The sequence below is a fragment of the Barbus barbus genome (assembly GCF_936440315.1).
Source record: "Barbus barbus genome assembly, chromosome: 26".
NCBI lineage: Eukaryota > Metazoa > Chordata > Actinopteri > Cypriniformes > Cyprinidae > Barbus > Barbus barbus.
In genome coordinates, this window is record NC_136754.1 from 27742374 (window position 1) to 27754864 (window position 12491).

At 37.8% G+C, this 12491-nt stretch overlaps 1 protein-coding gene across 1 annotated transcript in view; it reads right to left on the minus strand.

The window, feature by feature from the left end:
• The window catches only part of LOC306846143 (rho GTPase-activating protein 21-like), a 57896-nt gene that overhangs the window by 27223 nt on the left and 18182 nt on the right, over positions 1-12491 (minus strand). The window contains exons 5-7 of the mRNA XM_079379275.1: positions 6382-6474; positions 6207-6285; positions 6072-6126 (exon numbers count right to left, since the gene is read on the minus strand). Coding sequence (XP_079235401.1) covers positions 6072-6126; positions 6207-6285; positions 6382-6474 — 227 coding nt within the window. The remainder of the gene's footprint in view (positions 1-6071; positions 6127-6206; positions 6286-6381; positions 6475-12491) is intronic.

Below are 12491 nucleotides of genomic sequence, written 5' to 3' on the forward strand. Positions count from 1 at the left end.
AAAGAAAAGATCAATATAAAACACTTTTTCCAGTTTTTAGGTGGGGGGGGCTGTCCAGTTATTCCTATTGTTTATTTATTAATTGTAGGATTGTCCCACGCGCTGGGGCTCAAAGCTGAAAATGACTGAAAGGATTCTGGAGCAGACTCCAGCAATACGCCGGGTGTGAATTTTTTTTTTTACCTGGCAAGATATTTCAGTCCTGGAGGCGGTAAGCAGCAGATTAAAGCCTGTAGCAGACTTGACCAACGTTTTGTCAGGAGAGTCTTACGCTACGGTTTTGTCTCTCAGCCCAGTGCTAGAACACACATGCCGCACTTTAACGGAATCAGATGATGACACACAGCTAAGCAGAAAAATTAAGACTGGCATTTTAGAGGAATTAGACGCCAAATATGACAAAAAACTTCTCAGAATCAGCCCTATGCTTGATCCCCGCTACAGAGGTGGCTTTAATTTGAACGAATTGGAGCAAACTAAGAATGAACTGCTTGATGCATTAATGACTGCCTTCGACAGAAAAATCACAAGAATACTGAGGAAGAACAACCAAGCACGAGCGCTCAAGAAACGCCTTTGAAAAAAAAAAGAAAAAAAAAAAAAACACATTGAGTGGTCTCCTTGGAAAGGCCAAAAAACCCCCCACAAGCAAGTTCGGATCGGGCAGCGGCTGAGCTTACAGCTTATCTTTTGGAGAATGTAATTGACGGAGAGGAGAATCCACTTGTGTGGTGGAAGAATGTTGCTTTCCCCCTTATGTCTTTCGGAGCCTGAAAATTCTTGTCGGTGCCTGCAACAAGCAGTCTGTAGGAGAGGGTTTTTAGCACAGCAGGTCAAATTGTCACTCCATTCTGTAATGCTTTAACCCCGGAGAAGGTGAATATGCTGGTTTTCTTGTCTAGAAATCTGCGTTAGATTAACTCTGCACGCTTCACAAATGTTTAATAAATTTTAGGTTCAAGATAACCTTATGATGTTTTTTTGTTTTGTTTTATTTTTAAGCGTTATATTGGGTCTTGATTCAAAATCATATTTGTTTTAATTTTGACAGTGATTTCCATACGCAGCTTTTTTTTGGACGTGCACCATAATTTGTTTTCAAAAGAAAGAATATGATGAATAACCTGGGTTACTGATCAATGCAGTTTGTCAATAAACTGAATAACTAAAATGTGATTCATTGTGTCCTGATTTCTATTATTTCTGTTCTGTTAATTATATATACATATTTAATATTTCTAAAGATATTTTAAACTTGTAGTCAAACTAGGTTCCCGCATTTATTGTTTAACGTGCTTCTCTGCACAATGAAAAGAGATACAGCCGGTGTGTTATTCGTAACCTTTAATGATTTGCTTTAAGATGTATGCAAGCATGCATTAAAAACACAAAAAGGTAAATGCATTAAAAACATAAAAAGTGTATGGTAACTACTAGGCTATTTAAAATATATTTGGCAACTTCCTATTTATAGCCTATCATTTGTCATTTTCCAATATTGTCGATTATCGTATGGTACTGACTGTTGACATCGACATCGTCGATATACGATAATATCGTCATATTGTCCAGCCCTAGTGAATAGCACGTGGTACATTTCCCAGAAAAACCAATCCAGCAATTTTATAGTAATTTACCAAGTTAAATACGTAAGAACAGCTAGTGGCTTTAAACTAACTCCCCACATGCCATTTTAACTGGAAAACTATAAGTACAATATTCTTTCATTTCATACTTAAGCAATTAACAAACGTTGAATGTTATAACGAGAACATCTTATTTCAGAAATGGGTGTTTTTCTTCAGTAATCTAGATAAACACTGTTATTCCACTACAGTCTGCACATGAAACAGCAGAGGTGCTTTGAGAAATGCCTTTGCCTGCTGCCAGAGAGTTCAAACGATGCTTACAACAGTAAATGGCACGCATTAAAAGTTAATCTAAAGGGCAAGCAAATGAGTGGAGGACTCCATGTGCGCACTGAGCTGAGCGAACTGTGGACAGAATTAGAAAGCACTGAACAGACTTCAAATAAAACAGAGAAAAACGATGCTCGGTGGTTATTCACACAAAATAGTTAGAACAAGAGTCAGTGATCCGAAGGAACATGGACAAGTCCTATGTTTCCATTCAAAATGGAAACAAAGTGCATTTAAAAATCACAAAAATAGGGGTGTTAAAAGTTTCAATATGTTTAAAGGGATCATTGATTAATTTTTTTTTTATTTATAAAAATTCTACCATAATTTACAAACTCGTAGAAAAACAAAAATCTTTCAAGAATCTTTGAGAAACTCTTTAGACGTCATTATTATATTAAAATGTATGTCAGGGTTCTACTCTTACATTTTTAGAAGCCTTTGTGCTCCTAACTAAAAAATTACTTAAATATATTAATTTAAATATAAAATGATTAAAAACTGCCAGTAGGAGGCGGCAAGCCTCTGTCTTTGTCATAAAGGCTCATTCATTCAGGAATGAAGCAAGTGACTCTTTATGAATGCGTCATTGAATTATTGACAGATTTGCTTGAAAATGCATATTCGTTAATCAACAAAAACACTGCCATTTTTGTTGGTGAAAAAGCAAAAACTGACCATATTATGAAAAATTTAAGTCACTTTATAATCTTGTTTATCAAGCTGTTGCATACACGCAATATCACATTTCCAATTGTGCTGATATTTGTGGAGAACAGCACTCATGCTCGTGAGATATGCTTAACTATATCGTGTGTTGTAAAAATTAAAACCAAGAACTCGTATAGGATCATTTTTTTGCCTCCATCTCAGATTTTGGAAGCACAATTTTGGTGGCATTTTTCCCCAAGCCCCGTTTAATTTTGACCCCGTTTCTGATAATAAAAAAATAAATAAAAGCATTTTGACAAGATAAAAAGAACAATACCACCTGTAAACACATACACACAATACAGTCTTTGAAATGTATTCAATCCCTTTCACAGTTCACACTTCCACAACTCGCAATTTTTGACAGAAGGTATGAAAAGTAGCCAATCGCAGAGTGTAGACACATCTTGAGTTTTTAGTTTTTATTCCAATGTAATATATAAATAATCATGAGCTTTGATTGGGCCACTCACACTGCTGCCCAAATAGTTTTCAGTCCCACACAGTAATTTTCAGTTGCATTTAAAAGTGACACTGTAGAGTAGGGATGCTCGATGATGACAAAAATCATAATCATGATTATTTTGGTCAATATTGTAATCACGATTATGAGTGGGCCACATGACCAAAATTTTAAATTAATGATTTATTTAAAGATAGCGATATATATGAATCTAATTTAAAATAAAACAACAGTCTTCACTGTAAGAATTAAACTTCTTTTGTTACTTATTAAAGCTACAAATAGTCCTTCAGTCAAGAGCAGTGTGTGATTTTTGAATGTGTCTTTTGTTATTTGATTAATATTAAGCACATAGTCACAGCAGGAATATAGCCCGCTGTCACTTTAAGAGCCGCATGGTTCCAATTTACTGTTACACACGTATTTTCAATCTCAACTCTTTAAGTTAATTTATTGCATAACCGACGAGGGTTTACGTGAATAATCACTAAGCGCCGCTGTGCTGATTTAAATCCAGCGGGTCTGTTGTGTCTCTTGTCGCAAGTTCAATGACACAAGCAGTGACGTTTTTCTCCGGCCAATCAGTGATCAGCAAAGTTTACACGTCACGTTTTGGTAACGGTACGGCTCCCTTGGAACCCCAGCCAAGGTGGTACTAAAAAAGGTGCCAGGTACTCAGTGGAAAACCCCCCAAAAGTGAACCGTACTGAACCGTACCATGCAGTGGAAAAGCGCAATTTGACACACTTTTGTGTGTATTTGACCGTTTATGCGCGCACCTCGAGTTAAAAGATGAGGTTTATGTCCGTGTTCTGTTCTGTCTCTGAGGGCATCCACAGAAATCCTCCCAAAGAACAGCGCAAGTTCTTTTTCACGCTTTTAAAACCATGAATACATCTAATCAACTTAAATAAATCAAGCATCTCCCATTTTGGAAGAGTCACGTCACATGATTTTACTGGTTTGCACGTGAAATTGGGCTTTTATGGAGGAGCGGAAGCGCACCGCTGGAAAGAGCAGAATGGAGGGCAATAATCGTTGTCTCTCGATTATTGTATTTTCATAATCGTTGGATGCAGAAATCAAAATTGAAAGTGTATTTTGATTAATTGCACAGCCCTACTGTAGAGCCCTGTATAGATTTGTATACACTGCACAGCGGTTCTGTATCAGAGCTCTGTGAGAGAGCGAGCCCATGTGCCAGGCCCCAGCTGGCATCTCTCCCCCAGCTGAGAGGCTGCTTCAACACAAACAGTCTTTCATGAAGAGAGAGCTTCCATCCTGACTCACAGAACATCCTGCTCTTCACCTCTACAAACTCTAAAGCTTCATTATATTAGAGTGTCAACTAAACGCACAACACACAAGTTTATCATTTTCTATCAAAGTATAGCATGTTCAAAAGTTCACAGCAACTTAATAGGGAGACTAAAATATATCAAAACGAGTTCTTGATTAACACTAGAGTCGATCAGGTGTATATCAAGATAAAACAACGACACCATTCAAGAGTCAGAAGACCCAGGAACGCAACGCCATCAGTCTGTAATGGAAAGTGTCAGAGAATGCAGGGCAGATGAAGTGATGGCTGCTCTACAGTTATATGTAATTGAGGGCAGCTGTGATGGTGCAGCAGTTTGAGGCTCGCTGGAGAAGGACAGGCTGCAGTGTCCTGGTTAGCAGTCCCAGATAAAGCAGCACTCAGAGGAGCATGAGGAACCCGCCTCCTTCCTCTGAAATGGGTCAGAACCTTCATTTCCATGGGTGCAAATAGAACAAGTGCTGCCGAATGCAAACTCAAAACAGTGCATACAAAGACCTCATTGGAACGATGTATTCAGAAGCTTCTGGCCAGTTTTATTTGAAGAAGTACTAAGTAACACTGTGTCCTAAAAAGATGCAACAAGTTTGCAACAATGTGCAATTTCTGTCTGTCCACAATGAATGTAAAAATGATATGCAGCATGACACTTAAAGCCAATCAGAAAATATTTCATATGTAGTGTATTTTCCAGATGAATTCATGTTTTTAATCATATGAACACCTTACGCATCAGAGAAACAAGTGTGCAGCCACCTTTAGAATTTTGTCTTTGAACTTCTGCTTTCACGGTACCTCTATAGCATTGCTGTAGAAAAGTAATTGGCTGGCGAGGTGAATTTACTTATTGTAGAATTAATGAAAGTTATGATGTGCATTGTAATGTTTGAGGTGGATGTCAAATGTCAGCAGACCGGGAAGATTTTAAAACAAGCGGTTCATTCATAAATGCTGAAAAGGGGCGGAGCAACATAAGGTCTATATAAAGCAATTTTGATTTGTACCGAATGAGAGAGGCACTCGAGCCCAAGTTTATTTGTATAAAATGTTTTCCAAATGTCCGAATTTTCAGTTTCACTTTACAGAAATCTGATTAAAATACAGAAATCTGATCTGTTTGTTTATTCTTATATTTCTCATTCCTAAATACCGTTACATTTAAAAGTTTTTTGTGGGGCGAGGGAACTATTGTGTTTGTAATGTTCATAAATGTTTTGTTTACTGGTATTTTAAATTATTACTCCATTTAAGTGCATGTTGTAAATTACACACCAATGCAATGATTTTTCTCTCAACAGTGCAATTCTGACCTGGTGTGACAGTCAGATGCAGTTCATTTTCTGGTAATGCATGCTAATAATATGCATCTATGTGGATTTTGGACCAATGAGATTTCGCTGTGGGTGGGGCTTCTAAGCAAAATACATTAAAAACAAACAACCAACAAAATGTTTTGGGCACTTGTTGATTTTATCAGCAGTTGCTTTACTGTGTGGCACATGGTTAGGACACACATTTTAGCACAGTCAAATTTATTAAAATTTAAAATCAGTACAAAAAGTGTTTTGTCCAGTTTAAAAAATTGTCCAGTACAAAAAAACAAATGAACCTGAGCCTTAAAACAAATGAACAAAATGCAAAAACAGTAAAATCTTACCAGTTGTAGTATGTCTTCATCTTTTGGCATGACACACAACTCCAGAAACGTATGACTGGAAGTGGAAAGAAATACTTAGGGCCAAAATCAGATTTTTACCAGGACACATCTAAATGAACTGTAACACACTCTCACCTGTTCTGGATGAGCCCTATGACCTGCGAGTATGTCTTGCCAATGATGCTCTCGCCGTTCACTTTCACTATCCTGTCCCCTGTTGACAAAGTTCCATTATCAGGATTTAGATTATCAGACATCGATAGGCGAAAGCAAAGGATGTGCTGTACATTTGTAATGATGGTGTAATTACCAGTGCAGAGTCCGGCGCTGAGAGCGGGCCCTCCCTCTTTAACCTGCTTCACAAAGATCGTGTCCATGGGCTCCAGTCTGTTCCGCGGTCTCCCTGGCAACAACAGAAGCAGCAGAGTTATGAGTGGCCCAGATCATAACAAACCAGCTCCGGGAAGAAGCGAGCGGTCACAAGACTGAGCCACAATAAACATTTTAAATCGCACTAGTTTTTCAAATGAAACGTTTAACCCCTTAATAGAGCGGAAACGCTGGGACTTCATCTGGAAGTGACCCAGCATTCAATGTGACATCCCTCAGCCTCGGAGGGAGTGCTATACTTGGCTTCATCCTGACATAATATGCCAGAACACAGATCACAGATCTAACAGTGAACAGCTAACACTACAGATTCCCTGAGGATGGCAGCGATGAGTTCCTCACTGAAAGGAATGAGGAGCTCTCCACAACGGCCCATTATTTTGTTCAATATCTCTCTGTTAGCCTACAGAAAGGGAAATAAACCTGTAGATTCTGCATAATACATAGACCATCCTAAGTCGGACATTGATTGTCCTGAAATCCACTGTCAGCATGCTAAATCCCTCTTTGAGACTGCTAAAAATATTAAACGGACCAGTCAACCTCATTAAATGACTACTCTGGTTTTGATCTGGATCCATCCCAATTACAATTTGTTTCTCACGTCCAATCCGGTTGTTCAGACTAGAGGTCCACCGATATGGGTTTTTCTCTGGCCGATGCCGATATTTAGAAATCAGGGCAGCCGATGACCGATACATGATGCCTATTTTTTTGGCCGATTTTCTTTCTTTTTTTTTGTCCCCTTCATCTCAGGGATGTTATTTTTTTCAGTAATTTATCAAAATATTTAAAAAGGTTTGCTGCATGGTTAAAATATGCTGTACGTATAAAAAAAAATTAGTTTTTTAGAGACAGAGACAGAGAGCAAAAAGTCATGTATAAGTCGAATTTTATTATTTCATTCAGAAATAGGCCTAATGCCGACGCGAAATGTTTACAAACATTATAATAAACACTGTAAACATAGCTAGGCTATTTTAGTTCCCCTCACTCCCCAACAAATTCTTTCAATTAACAGTATTTAGAAAAGAACAAGAATTAAAAATAAGAAGCTAGCTATAAACGACAAGCCAAAACGAATTTAGGCTAAAATGAAACTGAAACCAACGCTGGGTCTCTCATTCGACACAAAATCAAATGTTTCCGTATTCGCGATGTATTTGAATGCCAAAATATTATTTATTATGTACAGGACAGGTGCATCTCAATAAATTAGAAAGTTGTGAAAAAGTTACTTTTTTTCTTTTAAGTTATTTCAAAAAGTGAAACTTTCATATATTTTAGATTCATTGCCTGGCCTGAACCCCATATAGAATCTATGGGATATTGTCAAGAGGAAGATGAGAGACACCGGACCCAACAATGCAGATGACCTGAGGCATCCTGGGCTTCCATACCACCTCAGCGGTGCCACAAACTAATCACCTCCATGCCATGCCGTATTGAAGCAGTAATTAAAGCAAAAGGAGCCCCTACCAAGTATTGAGTACATATACAGTAAATAATCATACTTTCCAGAAGGCCAACAATTCACTAAAAATGTTTTTTTAATGGTCTTATGAAGTATTCTAATTTGTTGAGATAGTGAATTGGTGGGTTTTTGTTAAATGTGAGCCTAAATCATCACAATTAAAAGAACCAAAGACTTAAACTACTTCAGTCTGTGTGCACTGAATTTATTTAATACACGAGTTTCACAATTTGAGTTGAATTACTGAAATAAATGAACTTTTCCACGACATTCTAATTTATTGAGATACACCTGTACTTCACAGAATTACTGAATTTCACAGGAAAGTTTTGTTTATTTTTTATAAATAAAATAACTTTCTTTAGTCAGTTTTTAAAGTATTACATGTTACACGGGCTGATTTATTCATTTTTAAGTATTTGGGATTTTAAGAACAAGTAGAAAATGTGCTGAATGTTTCATTTTATCCAAGTGAAATTAGCTAACTGTTAAAGACTTAATTTACATTCGTTTCAAACGCGGAGCCAGGCGCGATCGAGTGGACACAGGTCGGTCGCGTGCGTCAGACCTCGTCCATATTGCCAGATGCGCTAGTGAGAGACTTGCGGAGCAGAACCGGACGCGAGACCGTGAGTATAAAAGAGCATTACGAGACAGGCTGCGTGTAAACGGCTCGTCCGTGAGACGCGCAGCGTGGGGCATGAGAAGCATTCAGAGACACAGGCTGTGTGTGCGGTCTTCTGAATTAGCGAACATGCAGTATATATAGATATACATGTTTTCTTTAGTTTTAATTTGCCTAACTTTCGAATTGACCCTTTTTAAACGGTGGGTGTTTACGCAGTTGGCTAGAGCAGTGCTGATCGGGGAGAAGGTGCGCTCACTCTGTTGGTTAGTAAGACTGTCACTCAAGGCTGGCAATCGTGCATATGCTCTGGAACAGAGTAATATCGCGTCCACATCGTAGGCTTTGCAAAATAGCGTCTCAGATCGTGATTGCAATTCGATTTCGATTAATTGCACAGCCCTACCAGGTAGTTCTCTCTTCAAAAAGTTAGCAGGCAGAGGGGGACATCACAGGGTTATCCGTTGTGCCAGTGGAATGGCAATCTGCTTGCCGCACGAGGCAGCATCACGTGTTGCTTGCAGACGCGCCTGTATATTAATCGGCCTAATTTGCAGCACAATCGGCCGATGCCGATTAATTAAAAAATGCCAAAAATCGGCTGGCCGATCAATCGGTCGACTTCTAGTTCAGACAGTTAATATCCGGTATATCCACATTGGTTGTTGTACTAATAACATCAGCACAATGCTGAACGTGTGTTAAAATAGACAGCTACACACACAACAGCACAATGCGCGTGACATTACAAACACTTTAGATTAGGGAAAGCCATTCATCATTAACTAGTTGCTTATTAGCATGCATTGCTAGCATATTGGCTGTTTATTTGAACTTATAAAGCACGTATTAATGCCTTATTCTGCATGACCCCATTCTTAAACATAACTACTACAACAATTACCTACTTACAGTCAGTAAGCAAATTATGAGTTTATTAAGGGAAAACTCTTGATGTGTGTGAATACATCTATCAATCAATCGATAGATTAGTAACCATAAGCCAAACCCTAATCCTAACCAAAACCTAACCATATAGTAAATACATGTAGCTAATTAATATTACTCAGTACTTAAAATGTAGAATTTCACTGTAACAAGGACACCTTAAAATAAAGTGTAATCGTATAATATAAATATTATGCAGCACAACATTGATAATAAATGTTTTTCTTGAACAGCAAATCAGTATATTGAAATGATTCCTGAAGGATCATGTGATGCTGATGACTGGAGTACTGGTGCTGAAAATTCAGCTTTGCATCACAGGAACTAATTTAATTTTAAAATGTATTTAAACAGAAAACAATTGTTTTAAATGTTATATTTCATCAAATAAAAGCAGCCTTAGTGAGCAAAGGCGATTTCTTTCAAAAAACATTAAAGAAAATACCCCACCGACCCCACACTACCAATTACTCAAACAAAAACAGATTTTGCACCTGTTTGAGCAAAGTCTTAGAACCGCTCAGATGTGCCCAGAATTCAGCATGGCACCAACACAAACAAACCCACTTGGCATATGGCTGCTTTAACCGCTTTCAGTCTTTGGAATTTAAGAATGGAAAACTGAAATCTGAGATCAATTAAAAGAGTGTAGTTGAGCTGCAGGTGCATGTGTAAATCAGCCTTTAGAGACCAGAAACTCTTTATTATAAACACTGCTCCAACATTTGGAAAAGGGCAACACTGAGGAGATCATCAAGAACATTTCGGTCACTGCATAATGTCCCATACCAAGTGATGCCATCTTCCTCGTAAAACTGTAATGGCTCCAGCAGTCACCAGACACCATGACAGGTGTGCTACAGGTCATGATTGTGTTTCTCTTTCTTTTTGCTTGAGGTCTTGCCTGTGCAGAATGCTGCAATGCTTCGAAGCCTGAGGCATGATATTCATACATTGCAAGTGTGAAAGCACAGATATCAACACTGGTTTTGAATTAAACAGACAGAAGCAAATATTATGTAGTTTAATGGTAGTTTGAGATCAAGTTATCGATTTCTATTTATATAGACAATTTGAATACTATGCACAGTACATATTGTAAGTACATACTACAGTAATAATGAGTAGTATAGTACTATGCGGACAGCCTTGCTTCTCCAGCAATGTGAAGCTTTTGTAAAGATTAATGCGCCCTCTTGTGTTCACTGTCATACACTGCAGTAGTCAAATATAAAAACACATTTACCTCAGGAATATGAACAAACGTTCCCAGCACTGCCACATTTGTTGCATTTGGCGCATAATTCATATTCATACTCATAATAACATCAAACTAACCAAAAAAAATGTGCACAGGTATCAGAAATAACACAAAACCACAGTAATGCATCAATAATAGTAAAATAGCAAGAGGAAAAACACCCATAAACTAATCCCAATGATAGCTATGCACAACTACATGAGAAGTGAAATTTGACATAGATGCATGTCAGTTATGCAATATGTGCACTGGAGTTCAAATTTCTTTCTTTTGCTGAGAACATGAAACAATGACTCATTCTTATGCTGTCCAAAGCAGATGGATGGCAACACAGGAAAATACAAACGATTCTTCGTGCAAATAAAAACCAACTAAAACCAGCACAGAAATTCACAACTACGAACCTGTAACCACATTTTCAGACAGGTAAAACAGGCCTGAAACTTGAACATTTCTAGTTCTCGCACAGCATGCAAATTGAATATTTTACTATTACATACCATGGTGTAAGCTGTTTTACCTTACTATGTTTTGCATACAAACCAGAGGCACTTTTAGTGATGTTATGCAAGACTCGTGAGCTATCTGGACTCTAGGTAATGTAAATCAAGTTTCACAGTGCTATGTGCTCACACTAGATATGATTGTGTTTAAAAATAAGTTGTAATAATGCCTTTTTATATTTCAGTTGTGATGCACAGAACAGAATGATCAACATTAGCAGTTCCTGTTTCAATTCCACGGTTTTCAATGGCCGAAGTAAAAGCATGCATGGGTTTAAATCCTTAAACCTTGGCAGCTACAAAAATTGATGTATTGGATACAGTTTAATACAGTTTTTGCTATAAGCGTGAGAAGATGTGTGATACTACGGGTACTTCTCTTGTATATAGCTCTACACTTTAGCACTATGCCGGATTAGCCTACGTTAAAAGAAACGCTGAAATATGTAGGTCAGATACTTGTATGATGCACCGACTCGAACATGCAGAAGAGCATTTAACGAGGTTTGTGTACCACAACAAGCCAAAGATAATGACAAAGCATTTATAGACCTAAAGCTCAGTATAAATCTCTTCTGAGGAAAGTGGGGCATGATTTGAGGACCCAGCAATGGAATACAGCAGGGATCTTTTGGGAGACAATCATTCCTTAACTATTATGTCCTGCACCTGGCCTATCGCTACATTCTTCCACCATCAATAAAACAAATTTCCAAACAGATGTGCTTCTCTCCTCATATTCTTCATTCTTTATAAAGAATGCGGTTTGTCTTTGAAAGTTCCATTCTGTATGATTTGTTGAAATGCTGTGAGCATTACAACCTCGCTATAATTTAAAACGAACAAATCTATGTAGGTCACAGTTTGTTATCTGCACAGTAACGAAGTCAAACAGACAATGTGGCACAATGTTGGGGATCTGTATTGCTGTAGAAGTCAGTATTGCTGTGGCGATGATGCTTTATTAAGGGAGATGAATGCAGAGATGCATGCGCAGGTTTTAGTCATCCAAAGTTGCCAGAAGCATTTATTTAAAAGGTTAAAAAAATATATATTTAAAAAAACATGTCTCAAGTCTCCTGTGTTCACTCAACAAAAAGATTTTTAAATGCAAATGCAATTTTTAAAAACACACCTAATGTCAAAAGTTCAAACAGTAGAGGGGGAGAGGATGAGCAAAGGAAAGAATCTGGCCGAGTTATTTGTGGCAGCTATGGTC